Below are 20,662 nucleotides of genomic sequence, written 5' to 3' on the forward strand. Positions count from 1 at the left end.
ATGATCATCTCGCTTAGAGACCCTTGCTTTACCATCACAGTCGCTTCGTCATTGATACCACGACTCGTGGAGTACTAAGTATAGAGCCTTGCACATGGCGGGGTTGATATGGGGCCCCAGGATCTATAAAAGCCACGAAACCGTCTCATCATTCCTGTGCAAACTATTAATCTATATTCGATATCTTACAATATTCATCATGGCTAACTGGATCCTCGGCACGAAATTCAACACTGTCTACCCTCACAAGGGGTCTATCAAAACCTTGTGGGAGTCTCGCTGGAAATTTGTCGTATGTTCCCTTGACCATATTGAGAATGAACATTGGATGGACATTAAGTCATACAGTGCCAAAAATCCGTATATCCCTTTCATGACGGCTGCTATGAGGACTTTGAACCTATTTTCCAGAAGCTTATCTCGGTAAGGCGGTTCTACACCCATCCCTTTGTTTCCTCTGTCTAACTGGTTTACCTGGATGGAACAGGATGATATCAACGACGCAGAATCCGATGACTATACTACATCCTTTTTCCCCACTGCATCCTCTCTTGAACGGCTTGCAATCCAAGCACTCGACGCCGGACAGCGTGAAAAAGTCTCCAAGCTTCTCTGCCGCGCCGCTGCTGTCTACCGAATCTCACGGTTCCCATACGTAGACGTCACCCAGCCAAGTTCCCTTAAACGCACAGCCTTCGAGCTACAGAAGGGCGTCTACCAGAAGGCGATCTCCCTCTGGGATCTACCCATGCGGGAGACTATACTCACCCACACCCACAGGAGCGGGAATGACGGATGCCAATTCCCCATCTACGTCCGCCTACCTGATACCGCAGAAAACGCAGGCCCAGTCCCGGTAATACTGATCATGACAGGCCTCGACGGCTACCGCACAGACAACAGCCAGCGCAGCCACGAAATCACCGCTCGCGGGTGGGCGACGGTGATTATGGAAATCCCAGGCACAGCGGATTGTCCAGCGGACCCTGCAGATCCCGAATCGCCCGATCGATTGTGTAACAGCGTGCTGGAATTTATCATGACACATTCCAGACTGGACGCGGGCAGGGTTGTTGTGTGGGGACTGAGCGCAGGGGGGTTCTATGCTATCCGTGCGGCGCATACGCATGCGGATCGGCTGTTTGGTGTCATTGCACATGGCCCTGGATGTCACTTTTTCTTGGATAAGGAATGGTTGAGTCGTGTGGATGATCATGAGTATCCTTTTACGTGAGTCTGGTTTAACGCTGTGTGTGCTGGGCTGTGCTAACTAGGACAAGGATAACTACGGCATGGGCGATAAAGCATGGCTACAAAGACGTGGAGGAATTCAAGGAGCATGCGCAGAAGAAGTTCTCCCTCGTGGAGACGGGAATCGTGCACAAGCCTAGCTGCAGAATGCTCCTGCTGAATGTATGTCTGCCCCTGTCCTAGAACTGATGGTCCAAGCTGACTTGCGTAGGGTGTGGCGGACGGTGTCACGCCGATTGAGGACTGTTTGGAATTGTTCAACTATGGAACTTCGAAGGAAGGAAGGTATGTTTAAAGTTCTCGTTGGTATTTAAGTGGCTGTGGACTTACTCCGGTATGTAGGTTCTTCCCAGGCCTGCCGCATATGGGATATCCTGACAGCTTGATGGTGGCATACAAGTGGCTGGACGATCTTCTGGGGAATGTGGCTCCTACCTATAATGACAAGCCCACACAGGTGAAAAAACTGCCCAACTAATATTTCTGTTCAAGTACTTCTTGATACTGCTGTACTGCTGGAATTGCTACAAATCTGGGTGTATTTGATGTAACCATACTCTCGCTCGTATATCGCTATTGACCAAAGCTATCCCTTGTATGTCCTGTAGCCCAGGGTCTATATTTCTTTTCCGCATGGTCCTCATCATACATCGCACTGCTAATGTCAGACCATTCACTCAGTTATACCAAATAGGGTTCGACTTACCCAGAACTACCAGGGGTTACCTCCGTATTTAGCCCAGTCAAATCCAATCCCTCATTTCCAGCGGCATTCCCAGAGCTTGGGCTACCATAGCTGCCGCAGATCTTGAGATGGTCCACAGGCAAAGACATCTCACGTAGCTGTTTCGGCGCCTCAATAATCGTCGCTGTAAGCCCAGCTTCAACGTGCCACTCTATGTGGCAGTGTAGGAGCCAGACGCGTGGGACTGTCAGCCAGGCATAGAGTATAGAGACTTGGGAACTTATCTGGGTTATCCGCGCGAAACCGTATCACTGCATGTCCATGGTTCTGCACCATGATCGTATCCCGCTTCACCGGTGTCGACGAGATGTTCTGGAAATATCCGTTGAAAAGTCCCCCATCCACCGCGGAGCGTTGAATAACCTGGAACTGGTGCCCGTGTAAATGCCATGGATGCAGGTTATTGTGGTCGTTGTTGATCACGATTTCCACGACCTCGCCGTACTCGACTATGAACGGGTTGACCTGGCCATATACCGTGGGATCGGAGATGTATTCTTCGTCGATGGAGAGGGCTGTATATAGTGAGGGGACGGTTGGTGGGATGTATGTCTCGTTATTCACAGTCCACCGCGCAACACCGTTAATGGCCTTCGAAGTGGTGTTTATGATGATTTGGCGATCCACCGGTTCGAGGATCTTCTCATGGTCTGCAGGAACGAAGAGAACATCGTCAACGAAATCCTTGTTCGCATCCAGGTCGTGCACGATAGGAGGGGGAGGCAGAGGCGCGCTCTCGTTGTACACGAGCCAGGCTGTAACGTTGGGATTGAATCCTTCGGGGATTGTTCTGTTTGCGTAAAAGAACATCATGTTCATGTCCATTGTATTCCACATTGCGTAGTTGCGGCTGGTGTCGTTCTTCGTTTGGATTAGGACGCTCATGCGCTGCCCTGTGGTTATTCGGAGGCGCTTGTCAAGTGCAGGGTATGGGTCGGTGAAGATGCCGTCAACCTCGACGACGGTCATTTCGTGTTCGTCGAAAAACCAGGTGTGCCCGGGAAAATTGCCGACGCAGACTATGTGGATGAGATATGTCTTGTTGGGCTCAACGTGGATGGTGGTGTTTGTTGAGTCGTTTATTAGGGCACTGTCTGGCAGAGGCTCCAGCCCGCCGTTTGCTTGGTTTTCCAGAGACAGATACTGATTGAGTAGGGTTGGCATCTGTTCATGGTAGAGGTCAGATAGGGTTATGGTGAGCTCTTCGTCGTATTCGAATGGTGGTGATGGTTCGTTCACTATAAAAGCCCCGCGCAGCCCGTCTGGATATTGGCCCATATTGTGGGAGTGGTACCAGTACGTCCCGGTTTGATTTGCCTGACAGCATAAGTCTCATTATGGTCGTAATAAACTGATCTGCTTACCATAAATTCATATCGCATCTTCTCACCTGGCGGAATGGGACATTGTGTCACCTCGCTGCTGCCGTCCATCATACCGGTCATATACTGGTGAAAGCCGTGCCAATGGATTCCAGTAGTCTGATTCCCAAGGTCATTGTATACATCCACAATCACCCGATCCCCTAAGTTAACGTCGACCTGCGGACAAGGCCATTCGCCATTGATGCCTATTAGCGGCCTGGCAAACCCATCCGGGGCAGCCCAGACCCAGGTAATATCCCATTCGAGATGGACGTCTTCCGCCCAGGAAAGTAGGGTTAGCCATGGCAGTGCAAGCAGAACTAGCTTCGACATAGCTATGGTAGTGATAGAGAAAAACTCAGTCGATTGTCATAAACAGTCACAAGAGGAATAGATGGGATATGGGATTGTGCTGATCAATAGTATTGTTTGTATATTTACTCCAGCCTGCGCTAGGACCCTCCCGCGGAGGCAACATCTCGCATGCGGCACTGGAATGTGCAGGTTTCGTATAATTATGTGGAGGAATTTCATGTCAATAATAGCATTTCAAATTCCTTCGACAGCCACAGATCAGGCATGTCAACAAAGTGCATAACATAGAGGATGACTAAGCTATTGCATAGCTGTGTACAATATCCTATACACAACTCCCCCACTGAATTTCTGATCAACTTTTGTCAATCACGATGGGCATCCAATCCCACCCCCAATCCTCCTTCTCCGAGCATCCAACCATCACTGGCCTCGACTACCAAGCCGACTTCATCACCCGCGCCCACGAAGAATCCCTCCTCACCCTCTTCCGCAACGAACTGACCTGGCCCGACCGCCCCGGCCGCATCTCCCTCCACTATGGCTACACCTTCGACTACAAGACCTTCGGCATCGACCCGGAAATCCCTTACAAGCCGTTCCCCTCCTGGCTCGAGCCTCTCATTCCGATAACCGAATCAAGACCGCCCGACCAGGTCTGTCTGCAGTATTACCCGCCCGGCTCGGGGATTCCGCCGCACGTCGACTCCCATCGCGGCTGGGACCAGCTTTATGCGCTTTCGCTTGGGGCGCCGGTGTTCATGCGCATGAGACATGGGAAGTATGGCGATGAGAAGGTTGATGTTGATTTGGCGCCGCGGAGTATGATGCGCTTCACGAGGGATTCGAGGCTGCATTGGACGCATGGGATTGCGAAGAGGAAGACGGATATGTTGGATGATGGGACGGCGAGGGTTAGAGGGGAGAGATGGAGTATTACGTATCGCTGGGCGAGAGAGGGTGATTGTGAGTGTGGGAATGTGGAATTGTGTGATACGGCGCAGGCACGGTTGGGCATTGAGCCGGAGAAGAGATCTGTGCTAGCCATGGCGGAGAAAACTGCAGCTGTGGGTGAGCAACCTGTGCAGTCAGTGGGCTGATCTTCTAAGGAGATATCAGAGACTCTCCTTGGACTCCTCATACTCCGGTCCCCTACACTATGAGCTCTGGACGGCGACATCAAGATTTAGGTGTTGAGCGACCACCACTCAAACATCATGCCCTGCTTGGGCACCTACAGTCGGATGCTGACTCTCGGCTTCCGAGGTAGCCTATCCAAGGCTATCCAAGCCCGCTTTCTGCTATACAAGACGCCGTCCATATCCGAACGACGTTACGCCCTTGAATGAAACGCATAGTTCCAAACGGGGAGACTCGGTTATTTCATGTATATCATAGACTGTATAATAGAAGACTCCATTACAATGCACAAACCAGCCAAACAACGACAAATCTCTAAAGGTTGGCTTCAACAACCACCACCGGCACCACCCCCAAGAACCGCAAGAGCACCAAGAGCCCCAGCCTTCTTTGGAAACATACCATGACCTAAAGCAGCCGATGCCGGTGTCAGGCGGGCCAACGCTAATAGAGTCAGCAGTCATTACAAACACAGAATAAAATGTAAGAGAGTACTGACCTTCCCGCTTCGCCTTTGGACTCTCAGCAACATCATGCCAAACCCTCAACACCCACAGCGCCACCAACGCATCCCTACCCTCCTGCTCCATCGGACTTGTAATCACCAGCCCATGGGTCTCCCCATTCTTGCAAAAATCATGGCCCAGCTCCGTCCCCAACGGCTTCCGCCAGGTATACTGACTGCCCCTCAACCCCTCCCGCCGCGCAATAAACAACGGGGCCTGCCCATGTGTGTCGAAGAGCGGTTTATCTGCCCACGTCCGACCAGGGCTGAGTAGAGCCCGGAATTCCGTTCCGCGCAGGACTGTTTTGGATGTTTCGAATTGCATGTTCCCTTGTGACTTTTGAGCATCGGCGGAGAGGCATGTTATGTAGTATCCTGGGACTTCCGGGCGGTATTGCGCGTCGGCTGGGTGGACGAGGTAAAAGAGGTGTTTATGCTGTGATTGTGATTGTGATTGTGATCCAGCTTTGGCATGGGCATGGGTATCTTCCTTTGGGTTGTCGACCTTCTTGTCTGCTGGTGTGGTGGTGCTGTATTCTACTCGCTCGAACGTCACCGACGATGAGTTGTTCGCCCCCGGTTTCGGGAGACTTGTTACCTGCCGGCTTAGTTTGTATAAAACACGGCCGGTTGATAGGTCGCGTATCAGCTCGCCTTGGAGTTCTAGAGAAAGTCGTCCTTGATTGTAACCGTGGCCGTGGTCGTTGCCATTCCCGGGTTCTTGGCGAATGGCCTCTTCGTATGACGGCGGTGGGAGATCACGGTCCATAATTCCGTATTGGTTTTGAGGTTGATGTGATCTAGAACTCGACTGTCATGTCGATAAGATTGTGGATCGTGGGGTAGTTGGGGAGTTGGACGTTATATTTGTTCTTGCGCCGAGTTCTTGGCTGACGCTGCCATCGTGGCTGTGCGTCCTGATCGTCGCTCGTGCCAGGCAGTATTGGCTGGACACTGCTGAGCCATTTTGGAGTTTATTCGCGAGAAAGAGATCCTCAGTCTCGATATGGAGAGATTGTACGTAGTGTGGTGTATATAATAGGTGCAGGCGGCCGAGTCGGCGTGTTCTTTGCTTATCACGAAAGGAGGTAGGGGCGGAGCAGATCTGACTACGAACAGAGCTTCAGGGCAGCAATAAATAAATATATCATCTAGTCCGGAGTGCATTTGCGGTGGTAAGCTTCTTCTTTTGGGGCATTTCGACCTCCAATGCGATATTGCACTGTCTGCGCGACACCTACACCTACATGGCCTGTGCTACAGAGCGTCTCACTTGGCACCCTGGTATTCTTTCCACATAACGGCCCGGGCTTTATAGCTGCGGAAGCCGGGAATACTGTCCGTACCTCTACCCTGAACGGAGATTTCACGGTCTGGTTTCGGAGAAACCGCTGTCACCTAGAGGTGGATCCATGTCTTTCCCAAGACCCGCCAAGAGATATAGCTGTGCGGGATATATGAGCGATTGGCAGGGGTGTTTTAGTTTCGAAGAAAGTCTCTGATTTTGAAGATGAGATGATGATAATAACGAATATTTATTGACTTTCATATTAGACATAATTCTAAACAGCTCATGGGTATATACTCTATTCATAAATCAACCACCGTACACCCCCATCATTACTCAACACCGCAACAACCGCCCATGTCTATGACAACTCAACTCCTCGCTATTTTAAAAACATATCAGTCAATCACCGTAATCCAAGTTTAGTGCCCCCACCCAGACTGAGGACTCGCACGACGCCCACCAATACCAGGGGTATAGTGCTCGCGCAGCTCCCACGAGTTCTGCATACGCACAATCTGCCCACGGGTAAACTCCGTAAGACAGCGATCATCCGTGTAATCCATGAAGTTATGAATAGGGTCAGGTCCGTTGATAGAATGGGTATTCAGCGTCTCGTTCCGGCCGGTGCAGGTATCCCGGAAACGAGGGCAGCCCTCGGCTGATGTTCCCTCGGCGGGGGTGTCGATGACGAAGTCGCCGTGGCCGCGGCAGCCGGCGGTTAGGTCGTCCTCTGCGGCGTCGTCGGGGGGCTGGAAGGTGTGTAGCAGGTTCAGCCAGTGGCCGACTTCGTGGACGGCGGTGATGCCGAGGTCGTAGGGCTTTTGGCCGCCGGGGAGGGTTGCGAGGGAGCACATGATGCCGTCGAGCTTGAATTTGTTGGGGCCTTTGTTTGTGGGGAATGTTCTGTCTTTTCATTAGTATATATATGTTATATAAAAGAGGTGATGACTTACGCGACACCAAGCAGGTCTTCCTCGAGGTCAACGAAGTAGATGTTGGCGGACTTGAAGTCGCCGCGGCGGAGAGAGCGCTTCATGTCGAGCTCCTGGTCGGACCCGTCTTGCATGTTGAGCCAGCTTGCGTTGTTGGTGTAGGAGACGTCGATGAGCTTGAAGGAGAAGCCGGTGGGCTCGTATTTCTCGTTCAGCACGGCCATCTGCTTGTTGATGCGCTGCGGGATCTGGGTGTGGTTTGTGGTGCTGTTGCCGTTGACGATGTGGATGTAGGTGTCGATCTCGACGTCGAACACATCGCGGGTAGCAGGCTGATGGGCCTCGCGGGCTTCTTTTTCATGGAGATACTTGTGGTAGGACCGTTGCTCTTCAGAGGCACGGCCTGTACCGCATCGGGCGGCTGCGAGGGCGCCGAAGCCGAGGAGGATGGGGAGGAAGCGCATATTGGATAATAGGATAGTGATGATGAGAGGATTGAATGATGGATGATGAATTGAGGCATGATCGAGAGGCCTCTTTATATCATTGTCTTGCAGCTCATTGTTGATTCTGCAGGTCAAGGCTTGCTCCACTGGGCTTATCCTGGCTTACTCTGGATAGCCACGACCCGCTGCAGATCTGTTGCCAAGCTACATTGTGTGGTTGTTCAGAGCTTCAGCCCCGTGTCTAACGCTTTACAGGTGCTCTATTTTTACCAGGGCTCGTTATTGCCCGCTGTTGGTCAGTCTCGCGGACTGCCCCGACCAACTCGACGCTGCAGTCAGCATCCTTTGAGTGACCTTCGCCTGTCAGTCTCGAGTTCGCCGGTCGTCGTGTTCCAGTTCGAGCAAGGTTCTGTTATGAAGCGTCCGGTGCATCGTCATCTCCGCTGCATTGTTCACCCGCTTGTTTATTATTTCTGGTATTCTTTGTCGTGTTTCACGACACGAGAGATCGTCACCGTTGTCTGTCTGGCACCACGCTACGGCCCTCGCGCTCTCCAGTCTCCACTGGGGCTGTGAACGGTAAGGATCATTGTTTCATCTCTTGTCTCTGCAAGGCTGTATCCTACAGAGCCGCTTGTTCGTGCTGCCCTGAGTCATTCTTACTCTGCATCACGATATCGGACATCCTCGCGTCGCACGAGCGTCTACCGACATCCAGTATCCCATCCTCACCAAATAACGGTAACAACCAAGAAAACTCCAATCCATCATAAACACGAAACACCCCCCTGTTACTGCGCCCGTCAAGCGGATCCGGCCGACCCCTGGAGAAAACCCTTCAGTCGTAATCCAGCCCCCAAATCCATACATACGGTGTACGCCAGCAAGCTGCAGAACCAGCAGTCCGGCACCCATGTTGGTACCGATCGGCACCCACAGCCTCAGTGCCTTCATCTCCGGCCCAGTCCGGTCTTCTATTTCGGACCCGAGCGCTGTTCCTGCTGCCGATCCCCTCGTCGTGATCATCCCCGGAGCTGGCGATGTAGCCGCATCCTATGTCGCTGTCGAGCGACTCCTGCGCCCGTGGACGCGCACGCTGCTGTACGACCGCTCCGGCCTCGGTCGCAGCGAGAAAGACCCCAGCATAGTAAACCCTGGCGTGGTGGACCACCTGCATAAACATCCTGACCCTGACCCAGACCCACCAACACAGCCCGGTTCGAATCCGAATCCGAGTCCGGGTCCGGATCCCCATTCGACGTCCGCTAGCGTGAAGGCCGCGAGGGAACTTCACCTGCTCTTACAGAACTTGGATCTCCATAACGATCCTTTGGTGCTGGTTGCACACTCCTACGGGGGTATAGTCGCGCGCGAGTTCCTGCATCTATTCCCAGCCTCTGTCGCGGGGCTGGTCCTGTGTGACGCGTCGACCGAGCGCGCGAGTGACTTCTTCACTGTGCCGGATTTGAATATCGCGGCTGTGCTTGGGGATCTGAACTACGCCCGGGTGACGGGGTTAAGAAGTGACACTGTCCTGAGTGATGACGAGTGGAGGGCGAGGGCGAGGGATATCTATGCTGGGGCTGAGGCTGCGAGGGCTGAAGCTGGTTCGTTTGTAAGGGTTTGTGAGACGCTAGGGGAGAAGCAGCAGATTAGAAATCGGGCGCTGGGGAGTAGACCTCTGAGTGTTATTAGGGCGAATAGTCCGAGGGATTATGAGCGGATCTATCAGGCTGGGGTAAAGGCTGGGAATGGGACGGGGGAGCAGAGGGCTGCGTTTCGGGGGTTACTGGATCGGTGGGATGGGATTGATCGTGCGTTACAGGAAGAACAGCTGAATCTTTCGTCCACGACGAGGTTTGTGAGGCTGGAGGATTGTGGGCATAATGTGCATCTTGTGCGGCCGGACGTCATTGTGCAGGAGATACGGTGGGTGAGGGATATGGTTATTGGAACTAGCATCTAGGCTATCTAATATCTGCGGTTCAGTTGATTGACTGCCCTTGCGTGCTTGTATACCAGTTCCTTTGCTTCGGCACTGCAGTCGTTAGCATGGTCTTGTACTGGGGAGGAGACGTACTCATCCAGGTAGATGGTAAACCCATCATCATGGTTGCGGCCGTAGGAATAGCCGGAGAAGCCAAACTGCCAGAACATGTCTGGCATCTTCTCATGCAGACTGATGTTCTGCCATCCTCCAACTGCCTGCAGTCGTGTGATATTCGAGACCGTGCCCAGATTGTCCAGCCGTCCTTGAGGCGTCAACCAGCCTATATCAATTAGCATAACTCAACCCAAGGGTATATAGAGTATACCGTATTCCTCGTGCACAACCGGCTTCCCAACACTCCTCGCCACCTCTGCATGGTCAGCAATCCACTGATCCGTCCACGCAACAGTCTTCGTCCACCAATCCGGATACGAATGGAAGACTCCGAAGTCAATCGTCTCCAGCTCTAGCTCAGCCTCGAAATCGCCCCCATCAGAGCCGTTATACGCCCAGTCATCGGACTCGTAGTTGAACCCTCCCTCTCCGCCCCACGTCACCAGGTGGTCCGGGTCCAGTTCCTTAACGAACGTGCTCATCTCCGATATCCACGACGTCAGCAGCTCGGGACTGCATCCGTCTGGGCTTTGGGGGAGATTCCGCACCTCGTCTGCGTTGCAGCGAGGCTCGTTCGCCAGCTCCCAGGCCATAATCACCGGCGAGTCGCGGTACCGAGTGACGAACTCTTCGACGTACCGCTTGAAGGCCGTCTTGACTTGGGGGAGACGGTAGAACTGTCCTGTCAGTACCATCCATCTATCCCACGCTGATCGAACAGTGAAGACGTACATCATCGTGATACCTCCCACCCAGATTCACAGTATAAAGATCCATCCCCCCATAATCCGCCCAGTTATTCGTCAGCGCCACAATCAGCTTGATCCCCGCCTTCTCCGCCGCGCTGACCACCTTATCGAACGGCTCCAGGTCAATCGTCGAATTGCCATTCTGCCACCATTGGAACACAATCTCGGTTGCCCCGGCCCCTTCGCCGCCGTAGTCGGGTAGACCCCCGGGGACGCGTGTGGTGTTTTTGTCGTTGAAGCCCCATGTGCGGAAGACGTTTAGCCCGGCGTTCTTGGCGGCTGTCAGGCCGAGTTCGACGTCCGTTTGGTTCTGCTCTGTTAGTATGGTCGTGAATGAGGCAGGGTGTACTGATGATGTTATACGTACATCGTTGAATGGAAAGTAGTACGCGTTACTACCCGCAAAGTAAAAGTCCTCCCCGTCGAGTTGGAATTTGTCCCCATTTGTAGTTACGAAGCCCTGTCGGGCGGCTGCAGTCCCGGCCAGGAAGGCGAGTGAGAATGGTTTGGAGAAGAGCATGTTGGTGTTTGCAGAGGTGTTGCCCTAACGAGGCGAGAGCGCATACTGGGTATAGTACATGTTATATATCCATTTCGACACGCCGATCTTTGCTGCAGGAACAAGAAAATAACTGATTACCTCGGTTATAATCCCGCCTTGGCCGTATTGTATAAAGTTTGGTTCCCCGCAGTGCTGTCTTGGAAATGAAGCGAAATCCGGAGGTCCGGGGTTAGAGGGTCAAATAGGTATCACGCCCAGCATCGCAGACGTCGCGACATTATCGAGCGAAATATCTAAATTCATTTTTCCATCGCTCTTTTATTCCCCGGCCATTGAACTGACGAAATCCACTGCACGATTCTGTACGACGCTAAACCAAACTGACACGGAGGAGAATCCGCACATATTTAAGACCAGGAGGTCCGCCCCTGGAGCTTGGCGAGAGCTATATTGTTTCCTCGACTTGGTCCGCCCGAGGCGGATATCCGAGATTCAACAAGTCAAGCAAGATAATGAATGCCCAAGCCCCCTGGTGTTTTGTTTAAAGCCCCGGAGATCTTGGCATGGAATGTGCAATGTACTTGGCGCGCTGTTCATCCACCGAAGATTAGCCAAACAACAGCACTATTTCATACGTCAATATGGGCCATCTTGAGCTTTTTGGGGCGGAATATATATAGCAGTAATTAATAAACCCTGATTTATAAGTGTATAATAGTATGTTTATTATTTATCCGCGAGGAATTTGGGTATTTTAACCTTTACCAGTGGTAGTGGTGGATTCTCCGCATCATTTGCAACGATGGTCATCCCCAAAGATATATATTCGGACTGCTTGCCCTTCACCATCCAACCAACGACGGCACTTCGCGGAACTCCGGAAAAACTGGAACTCGACCAGGCTGCAGCTAGCCCTGTATCGTGAAACTAATAAATACTTGCCAAGAAAATGTGAAGTTGACTTGGACTACGTGGAGGTCGAAACAGCCCACCACTTTGAACCAGCTCAGAAATATTATCAGAGTGAAGTGTAGATATTAAGTCTATAGCCACGATGCAAGATTATAAAATACAAGTATACTCTAAACCCTCCCAAAGAAGCCCTTATCCGTCACCCCCTTTGACAACAGCGCAACAACCCCACCCCCAATACAAACAATACCACTAAACAGCGACAGCTGCAAGAACCCCCCATACCGATCAACCAGGGCACCACTAACAGGCGGTCCAATAAGCGCCGCACACCCACAAACCCCCAATCCCATACCCAGATACGTGCCGAACTCCTGCGGATTCTTCGGGACGGACGTCAGAGCCGCACTACCGCCCGAGATGACCGTGCCGGACCAGAACCCGAAGATGGCAGAGAACACGATCAGCGCGGCGTTGCTTTTTGCTTCGTTCATGCAGCAGATTATCAAGCCTGTTATAATCCCGCCGATGCCTAGGGCGTTGATGCGACCGAAGCGGTCGGCGAGGATTCCCGGGATGATTCGGCCGAATGTGGATGCGCCGTTTGTGATTGCGATTAGGTAGGAGGCTAGGGTTGGGTTCATGCCGCGGTATACGGCGTAGGTTGGGATGAAGAAGAGAGGCGTGAAGAGGCCTAGGACCTGGAGGAAGAGGGAGAATGTGAGGAGGACGAAGAGGGATTGTTTGAATGCGCCGGGGATGAAGAAGGCGGTTGTCCGAGGAGGGAGACGCGCGGTCACGGTGAGGCAGGAGACGCCCATTGCAGCGAGCATGATGAATGCGACGATGCGCATGGACCAGCCGAACCCTAGCGAGGAGCTGTTGAGCATCTTGGATAAGGCGATTGGGAAGACGACGCCGCCGATGGAGGACCCGGCGATGGTGAGCCCGAGGGCGGCGGCGCGCTTCTTGTCGAAGTATTGGGTTACGGCGGCCATGGCGGGGAATTGGAGGAGGCCTGTGGAAATCCCGACGAGGACGCCTTGCGCCAGCATGAACTGCCAGTATTGCTTGCAGAGACTGGTCATCATCAGGGCGAAGACGTAGACGATTGCTGGGGGGCGGATGACCTAGGGTTGTTAGGGCACGCAGATATGATATGTGACAAGAAACCTACCCAAGCGCCATATCGGTCAAATAGGGGACCTGCAATGGTTCCAGCTGCAAACTGCAGAAACGCAGAGAGTGATCCAATCCAGGCAATGCGGTCTGCGGACTCTGCTGACAGTTGGTGCGCCGCATAGTATTCTTGGAGGACCCCGAAGGAATTTGCGAAGCCGAGAGTCGCGAAGGTGGTGCAGGCGCCACCAATGGCAACGGACCAGGCCTTGAGACCGCCGTCTGGAGCTGGAGCAAAGTTTTCTGAGGGCTTATCGCTGGCTTTTTCGCCGATGCTGTTCTGCGTGTGCGTGTGTACATTGGATGCCTCAGGATCGGAGGGCTGGAAGTCTGCTTTCGCGTCCGCCATTTCGTCGGTTGTCAGAACAAACTGTACACAGTCCAGAATTAATTGTCACTGCTGGATAAGCACAGAACAGTCGATCGGCGACAGCTCCTTATATGCTCCTGTTGTGCCGTCCGATATGTCGGAGATAGACCGGGGATCCGATCGGACTCGGCTTAAGCCGACACCGGAGCGGGGAATGGCGGGCGACACGGACCAAACATGCACTTTCTCACTGTTCTCGTCCTTCATTCTTATTGTAATTCTAAATGTGTCAAATTATCGAGCATTCCATTCCCGGCTGAGCTGATTGTGAGACGATGACCGGTGTTGGACGGGAGCGACGGCGCAGACGGCCAGCAGTGTACGTAGATCCCTTCAGGTTTCAAGCGAATAACAGCTAATTTCCCAGATCATGCACTCTATGCCGGAGACGCAAGATAAAATGCAATCGCGAAAGCCCCTGCAGCAACTGCATCAGATCCAAGAATGAATCATGCATCTACGACGGCGATGCGTCGCCGCTGCGATTCCGGGGCTCGCACGAACTGGATCTTGCCAAGGCGTCGCCAGAACGCCATTCAATGGGGCCTCCTGATGGTGCTGCGTCGCAGGTTCCAAGCTATGCGTCTAGATCTATGGCTTCTAGCTCGAAGGGCTCGTTATCCCGGACAAGCCTTACATCTGCCTCTGAGGTGGAGTCTATGAAGAGCACGATTAGACGTCTGGAAGAGCAGCTGGTCAAAGTTACGCAGACAGCGAGTCCGCAGCCTCGTGTGGCTCCTAATTCTACTAATATTGAAACGACGACTTCGCAGCTGGCAGGGACCTTTCATATTAACCACGGCAGCGGTGTTGATGCGAATTCACAGGCCGTCAGCCGAAATCTGGTCATTCATAAGAGTCGGCTATTTGGTGCCAGCCACTGGGCGCAGGGTGCCTCGATGGTAAGAACCCTCATTCATCGGCGATTTTTACTAAAATTTCCTAGTTCCGTGATGTATTCGAGATGATTGAGCCGCATATACGCGCCAAGGGCCCCAAGACAGTTTCCGGGATGAAGAGATGCAAGGATTTGGCGAGAATTATTAAAGCCCAGCGGACACCCCGTTGGCCAACGCCGCCGACAACAGAACTCCCACCCAAAGGCATTGCAGACGAGCTGGTTGACTGTTATCTGCGGACAGTGGAAACCACCTTCCGAGTGCTGCATATACCCACCTTCAAAACGGAGTACGATGCGCTTTGGGTGTCGGATGCCGGGCCCAGCATCGCCTTCACAGTGCAGCTCAAGCTTATTCTTGCCATTGGGGCCATCACGTATGACGAGCGCTTTTCTCTCCGGGCGTCGGCTAACCGCTGGGTCTACGAAGCTCACACTTGGCTGTCAGACCCGGATTTCAAACCGCGACTGAACATCCAGTGCTTGCAGAGCAGAATCCTGCTATTGATCGCGCGAGAGACGATCAACGTGGGCGGCGACTCCAGTTGGATTTCCGCGGGCGCTTTGCTCCGCACAGCGATGCATATGGGATTAAACAGAGATCCATCTTACCTGCCCAATCGGACCACCGTCGCCGCTGAAATGCGAAGACGATTATGGAACACAATCCTAGAGCTGTGCCTGCAGTCCAGCATCATGTCGGGCGGAGCGCCTTTACTGTCTGCTGACGACTACGACTGCGAACCCCCGGCAAACTTTGACGACGAACAACTCCTGACCGACGACCCCGTACCCAAGGCTGACGACGAATACACACAGACGTCAATTGCCAGAGAGCTCCGCAAGACCTATCCGCAGCGTCTCGCAATCGCAAGGTTCCTGAACAATCTAGAGTCCTATGCGACCTACGAGCACACCCTCCAATTGGACACGGAACTCCGAGCTTCATACCGCGCCATCTGTAGAACACTGCGCGGGTTCAGGTCCAGACATGGCCGGGCGCCCTCGCAGTTTGAAACGCGGGTGCTGGATTTCATCATCCACTACTATTTCTGCTGCCTCCATATGCCGTTCTTCGAACAATCTCTACGCGACCCGACGTACGCGTTTTCCAGAAAAGTCGTCATCGAGAGTGCGATGAAAGTCTGGTGCGCCATATACCCGTCATCCAATATCATGGCAGCTACGCCTCGGGATGAACGGGTCTCAGACAGGGAGGATATGACGCGTTTCGTTACATGCGGATTCGGCTTCTATCGCACAGGGAGCATGCTTGCGGCCATGTTTGTGTCACTGGAGCTCAAAGCACAGCTGCAAGACGAAGATAGTCTTGGGCCTAGTCCATACCGCATGGATCTATTCGCTCTCCTGACTGATGCCAAGGTGCGGTTCTGGGATATGATTGAATGCGGAGAGACAAATATCAAGGCCTTCTTACTGGCGACACTGGTCTCTGCCCAGGTTGAGGGGCTCATGCAGGGCCTGGGCCCGAGTGAAGTTCCCGACCATCTTCTCCGGGCGGCAGAGCAGGCGGAGCAGCGATGTATCGCGTTCATGGAGGACAAAGCTGCACAGGGGTATAATGGGATGAATATCGATGCTGTAAATGAGATCTCCGAGAGCGCGGCGCCATTCATGGGCGACTGGGAGTGCATCGTAAGTGACTACACTAGACTTTCTCGCACAGGTTATACTGATATGTTTTAGATGTCGGATTCAGATAATTTCTTCAACTTTGGCGATGTTGAGCCGCTGAGTTGGGTGTTGAACGATGAGAGTCGGCCGTTTATGATGTAATGAGGATCTGGAGTGCAAAAGCTTTCAGCACAGAAGCTTGCAATAAGGACAGATGAGAGAATTTCGGTCCAAGCCATGCCAGTCAATATACCCAGAACTTGCAGTTCCATGGGCAGGTGGCTGAACTGGTTACGGCGACTCCGCCTCCTCCTGACGGTCCCAAGATTCTTCATCACATTCGAGCCCAGCCATTCGGACAGCTATATTTCTCGTATGAGGTTGAGATGTAACAGCGCTTGATCGCCTCGTGGGATTCGATTACAGGGCCAATACCCTTTTCAACATCGACAATCGAGTTCTTCTGATACTTAACAGCCCAGGGTACGCCTGGAATAGTCATGTCATACGTAGTCGACCATATCGAAGACGAAAAGGGAATTAATAAAGAAAGCATATTCAATGCTTCTGGGAATAAAACTTGGAACTCAGAGTCATGTAAAAGTGAATAAATACTCTGAACTCAAATGATTTCCCAGTGTCAACCGCTGGGTTTCCTTCACGCAGTATTTCGTCGGTATGAGGTCATGATTTAGGATGAAATTGTCCATTGTGAATTTTGTTATGGGCGGGGAAAAATTGAAGGAAGATTGAAGTTGAGGGAACTTGGTGACAGGGACCACGAATAATATGAGAGATGTTTGGTGGGTCACTGTTGATTCTCGCAAGTTATTCCCTCCAGGTTCCAACTGTGTCACTGCAGCCTGGACTGGCTTAATCAGGAAGCGACTCACCACAGCCTCAGTGTTTCTGCCCCTCATGCGGCGCTTTCGGAGCCTATTTGAATCCTGCCACCACCCCTGACTTTAATACTTCCCATCTTGTATCATCGAAAATATTCTACCAAACATTGCCATTTAATTAATACTTGTACACTATCACCGGAATGACTTCCGCCGATACCGAGTATTCCCAGACCCTGCAGCACATCACCGACGCCAAGCTCGAGGAGCTCTCCAACAAGAGACGCATCTTCCAGGAACGCAAAGCCGCTGCCTTGCAAGAGGCGGAATCCTTGGACTCGGCGATCGAAAAGGTCCGTGCCCTGTCAAACGGCGTCAAGACCTGCTTCGACGTCCGCGTCGGCGACGATGGTCGCATCTCAGACAACACAGATACCAAACGCCAACTCATCACCGAGCTTTCCAATCTCGACCGCTTTCTGAAGCAGGCGGAGTATGATCCGTCAATTTCACCGGATACTCTGGAGCGATGGCGGCGTTCTTTGCTGTCGCTGCTCGACGTTCAGACGTTGAAGTATGAGTATGCCACCTTGTTTGCCCAGCTCACCATGGAGTGGCTGTCCGTGAAGAAGAACCCAAAGCCGCGAGAAGCCGAGGCCAGATCTGATGACTTTGAAGAGCTGGCCAGCGCTCAGAAATTGGAAGCGAAGAGAAAATGGGAGGAGAATGTGTTCACACCCGCTGACATTGACACCGATGCGGTCACACTTTTCCTCAGTGACCTGTTCACGGGCCCATCTGGGCCTGTCGAGGACGAAACTACCGATACCCGGAAGGTCATTGCTAAGGCGCTCGAGAGACTGCGCGAGAAGGTCTCGAAATTCGAGACCGAGTTGACCTCATCGACGCAGTTCAGCCCTACTACACTGAAATGGGTTATATCGAGTCTGCTGAGTTCCGACCTACCCACCGAGAAGCAGAGATCCGTTCTCAGAGAGTTCCTCAAAGACAACACAGTATTAACAGAGCTGGCCGATGTCCTCAACATGCGCCTAGCAGCGCTGAACACTTGGTCTTGGGGCCCCGAGGTGGCTGTTGAACAGCGACGCCAACTTAACGGAAGCTACCACATCTACATGCACGAAGACCTCATCCAGGCGATCTTCCTGCAGTTTCTGGGTATCAAATGGTCGGTGTTTTTCAAAAGGTCATTGCTTGACTTTCGAAAACTCAAAGGGGTCTGGAAAACACCAACATCTGCTGTCCCTGCTATAGATAAGAAACGTCGTCGGTTTTTCCTTGATGAGGCGGGTGATAAGCCCAACCTGCAGGCTGTCAGAGAATCTATTCATCGCAGTGCGTACTTCGTATCTCAGCTTTTGGATACCGAAGAACAGAGGAGGGAAGTAGCCGAGGGCGAGGTAGAGGCTGAGCTGACATCCCTCGAAAAACGCAGCAAACGTGCTGTACAACAGGCCCAAATGGTACAGCAGGCGCCGGCGGCGCGGTTTATGTCGTACCGTGCCAGGGCCGCGGAGTCAGAGGATGAATTGGACGACGATATGGGATTTGGCTTGTACGATGGCGACAGCGGTACGCCCGAGTATGAGGACTCTTATGATTCGCACGGTTTCGCGCCGAAAGTTAGGAATCCCTCAAACCCGGTTCAGGCGAAGCAGAACCTCCTCCTGCTGCTCAGCGCGGACATCACGATTAACAAGCGGCTTTATGGGGAGATTACCTGCTTCCGCGCTCAGTATGAGTCGCTCTACCCGAGTCTGCCCCATGCTACGATACTGGCCGTTCTCAAGTTTCTTGGTGTGTCCGAGAAGTGGACTGGCTTTTTCGAAAGGTTCCTTGCTGCTCCTCTGAAGTTTATTGACGAACCTGACGTTGAGCCCCGACTCCGTCGACGCGGGACTCATGGCTCTCATGTCTTGAGTGAAGTTTTTGGCGAAGTCACCCTATTTTGCCTCGACTTCTTGGTCAACAAGGAGAGCAACGGCCAGTCGTTGTGGCGAGTAAATGACGATCTCTGGTTCTGGTCGCGGAGCCAGGATACTTGCGTTACAGCGTGGAAGGCCATTCAAAAGTTCAGCGAGACCATGGGCCTCCCCATCGGTGAGAAATCTGGTGGCGCCCATATTACGGCTCAAGATCGGCCGAAGACGACCATCCAGCCGTCATTGCCCAACGGCAGAATCAAATGGGGGATGCTCTATCTGAATCCAGAGTCCGGCCGTTTCGAGATCGATCAAGAGATGGTAGACGGCCACATCGACGAGTTGAAACGGCAGCTGCAGGATAAAGAAAGCAGCGTCTTCGGCTGGATCCAGGCCTGGAATGCCTTTGCTTCGACCTTCTTTACCTACAACTTCGGGACACCCGCAAACTGCTTCGGGCAGCAGCACGTCGATATGATGCTCCAAACACATGAACGCATCCAACGCGAGATATTTTCCTCCGAGAAGGGCACTGGAGATCGCAGCGTCATCACCTACCTGCGTGAGACCATCCAGGCCCGCTTCGGGAACACGTCCATTCCAGACGGCTATTTCTTCCTCCCAATCGACCTCGGCGGCCTTGAACTATCCAGCCCATTCATCAACCTCGTAGGCCTACGGGACTCCATCATCACAAGCCCGGACTCCCTCCTCGACGACTTCTTCAAGGCTGAGCAGGAAAAGTACACCACTCTAAAGCGCCGCCACGCCGCAAAAGACAAAGACCTCCTCGTCATGCAAAACCAGGGATTTCGCCCTGACGATATCGACGACTTCATGTCTTTCGAGGAGTATACCCGCCACCGCGAACTCCTCAACTACGAGCCCGGACGCCAGCTGGTTCAGTTCTACGATGAACTCCTCCGCCAGCCAGCGCAGCAGACCATCGGCTATGACTCGACAGGACCCATCTCTGTAGGACTGGCGCAGCTCAAGAACCAGAATGGCCTGAGCGGGATCAGGACTGATTGGAATGCCATGTCACCGTACTGGAAATGGGTGACGCAGCTTTATGGGCCTGAGATTGTGGATCGGTTTGGTGGATTTAATGTTGTTGACCCCGGTCTGTTGCCTATCGGGCTTATTAGCCAATTCCGCAGTGGGAGGGTCAGTTGGCGTGAAGAGTAGTTGTGTAATGGATGCAAAGCTACTCGTTGGTGCACGATTGTCGTTCCAATAGAGCTTCCCGCAGCTTAGCTGTTCCGCTCCTTACCAATAAAACTGTGAATGACTGGATGTCACAGGCTATAGTGTTCTGGCGCTGAGAATATTAGTTAGAATTAGCCCTTCGTAAGCAGGATTGACCCTTTTTGTATAGTAGCAAAAGGCTATACTTATAGGCCTGGTTTATCAGTGTAGAAAGGAAATAACATATAAACAGCATTCCATGGGACTACTCTAATTTCAATTGCTCATTGCCTACAGACCATTGCCTACTCGTACGGCCAAGGGCGGAGTCGTCAACCACGGCGAAGAGTT

The 20,662-nt window shown here is 52.7% G+C and overlaps 9 protein-coding genes across 9 annotated transcripts; 4 read left to right on the forward strand and 5 right to left on the reverse strand.

Annotated features, from left to right (window-relative positions):
- Positions 1-187: 187 nt before the first annotated feature.
- Positions 188-1,931, forward strand: ayg1 (heptaketide hydrolyase ayg1). Its single transcript, XM_040815788.1, has 6 exons — positions 188-292; positions 349-423; positions 488-1,230; positions 1,281-1,413; positions 1,463-1,536; positions 1,594-1,931. Exons 1-6 carry the CDS (start codon positions 200-202, stop codon positions 1,727-1,729), a joined length of 1,254 nt encoding a protein of 417 aa, XP_040667604.1. The 5' UTR covers positions 188-199; the 3' UTR covers positions 1,730-1,931.
- On the reverse strand, positions 1,825-3,693 carry abr1 (multicopper oxidase abr1; the record flags this gene model as incomplete). The annotated part of the gene is made up of 4 exons (XM_040810117.1): positions 1,825-1,906; positions 1,958-2,180; positions 2,209-3,313; positions 3,361-3,693. The coding sequence occupies 4 exons, from the start codon at positions 3,691-3,693 to the stop codon at positions 1,825-1,827; spliced, it is 1,743 nt and encodes a 580-aa protein (XP_040667605.1).
- A 178-nt stretch (positions 3,694-3,871) lies between these two features.
- Positions 3,872-4,959, forward strand: ASPVEDRAFT_652300 (uncharacterized protein). The gene has a single exon (XM_040815787.1). The coding sequence runs from the start codon at positions 4,050-4,052 to the stop codon at positions 4,773-4,775; it is 726 nt and encodes a 241-aa protein (XP_040667606.1). The 5' UTR covers positions 3,872-4,049; the 3' UTR covers positions 4,776-4,959.
- Positions 4,960-5,143: 184 nt separating this feature from the next.
- Positions 5,144-6,089, reverse strand: ASPVEDRAFT_83368 (uncharacterized protein; the record flags this gene model as incomplete). Its single annotated transcript, XM_040817366.1, has 2 exons — positions 5,144-5,259; positions 5,315-6,089. The coding sequence occupies 2 exons, from the start codon at positions 6,087-6,089 to the stop codon at positions 5,144-5,146; spliced, it is 891 nt and encodes a 296-aa protein (XP_040667607.1).
- A 941-nt stretch (positions 6,090-7,030) lies between these two features.
- ASPVEDRAFT_83369 (zinc metalloprotease) lies at positions 7,031-8,007 on the reverse strand (the record flags this gene model as incomplete). The annotated part of the gene is made up of 2 exons (XM_040817367.1): positions 7,031-7,514; positions 7,565-8,007. The coding sequence occupies 2 exons, from the start codon at positions 8,005-8,007 to the stop codon at positions 7,031-7,033; spliced, it is 927 nt and encodes a 308-aa protein (XP_040667608.1).
- An 895-nt stretch (positions 8,008-8,902) lies between these two features.
- Positions 8,903-9,955, forward strand: ASPVEDRAFT_28483 (alpha/beta fold hydrolase; the record flags this gene model as incomplete). Its single annotated transcript, XM_040810118.1, has 1 exon — positions 8,903-9,955. One exon carries the CDS (start codon positions 8,903-8,905, stop codon positions 9,953-9,955), a length of 1,053 nt encoding a protein of 350 aa, XP_040667609.1.
- Positions 9,956-9,960: 5 nt separating this feature from the next.
- ASPVEDRAFT_83371 (glycoside hydrolase 5 family protein) lies at positions 9,961-11,362 on the reverse strand (the record flags this gene model as incomplete). Its single annotated transcript, XM_040817368.1, has 5 exons — positions 9,961-10,027; positions 10,070-10,259; positions 10,305-10,770; positions 10,826-11,152; positions 11,210-11,362. The coding sequence occupies 5 exons, from the start codon at positions 11,360-11,362 to the stop codon at positions 9,961-9,963; spliced, it is 1,203 nt and encodes a 400-aa protein (XP_040667610.1).
- A 1,064-nt stretch (positions 11,363-12,426) lies between these two features.
- Positions 12,427-13,784, reverse strand: ASPVEDRAFT_52702 (MCT family MFS transporter; the record flags this gene model as incomplete). Its single annotated transcript, XM_040814683.1, has 2 exons — positions 12,427-13,386; positions 13,434-13,784. 2 exons carry the CDS (start codon positions 13,782-13,784, stop codon positions 12,427-12,429), a joined length of 1,311 nt encoding a protein of 436 aa, XP_040667611.1.
- Positions 13,785-14,080: 296 nt separating this feature from the next.
- Positions 14,081-20,311, forward strand: ASPVEDRAFT_52703 (uncharacterized protein; the record flags this gene model as incomplete). The annotated part of the gene is made up of 5 exons (XM_040814684.1): positions 14,081-14,124; positions 14,230-14,707; positions 14,752-16,359; positions 17,405-20,098; positions 20,192-20,311. The coding sequence occupies 5 exons, from the start codon at positions 14,081-14,083 to the stop codon at positions 20,309-20,311; spliced, it is 4,944 nt and encodes a 1,647-aa protein (XP_040667612.1).
- Between the last annotated feature and the right edge of the window lie 351 nt (positions 20,312-20,662).

The sequence above is a fragment of the Aspergillus versicolor genome, assembly GCF_001890125.1.
Source record: "Aspergillus versicolor CBS 583.65 unplaced genomic scaffold ASPVEscaffold_4, whole genome shotgun sequence".
In the NCBI taxonomy this organism is placed as follows: Eukaryota; Fungi; Ascomycota; class Eurotiomycetes; order Eurotiales; family Aspergillaceae; genus Aspergillus; species Aspergillus versicolor.

Excerpts from the sequence above, each read along its gene's own strand:
- ASPVEDRAFT_652300 (XM_040815787.1), top strand. The coding sequence starts at position 4,050 with ATGGGCATCCAATCCCACCCCCAATCCTCCTTCTCCGAGCATCCAACC.
- ayg1 (XM_040815788.1), top strand. The coding sequence starts at position 200 with ATGGCTAACTGGATCCTCGGCACGAAATTCAACACTGTCTACCCTCAC. Across the intron at positions 1,231-1,280 it reads GATCATGAGTATCCTTTTAC|GATAACTACGGCATGGGCGA; the intron begins GTGAGTCTGGTT and ends AACTAGGACAAG. Across the intron at positions 1,537-1,593 it reads GGAACTTCGAAGGAAGGAAG|GTTCTTCCCAGGCCTGCCGC; the intron begins GTATGTTTAAAG and ends TCCGGTATGTAG.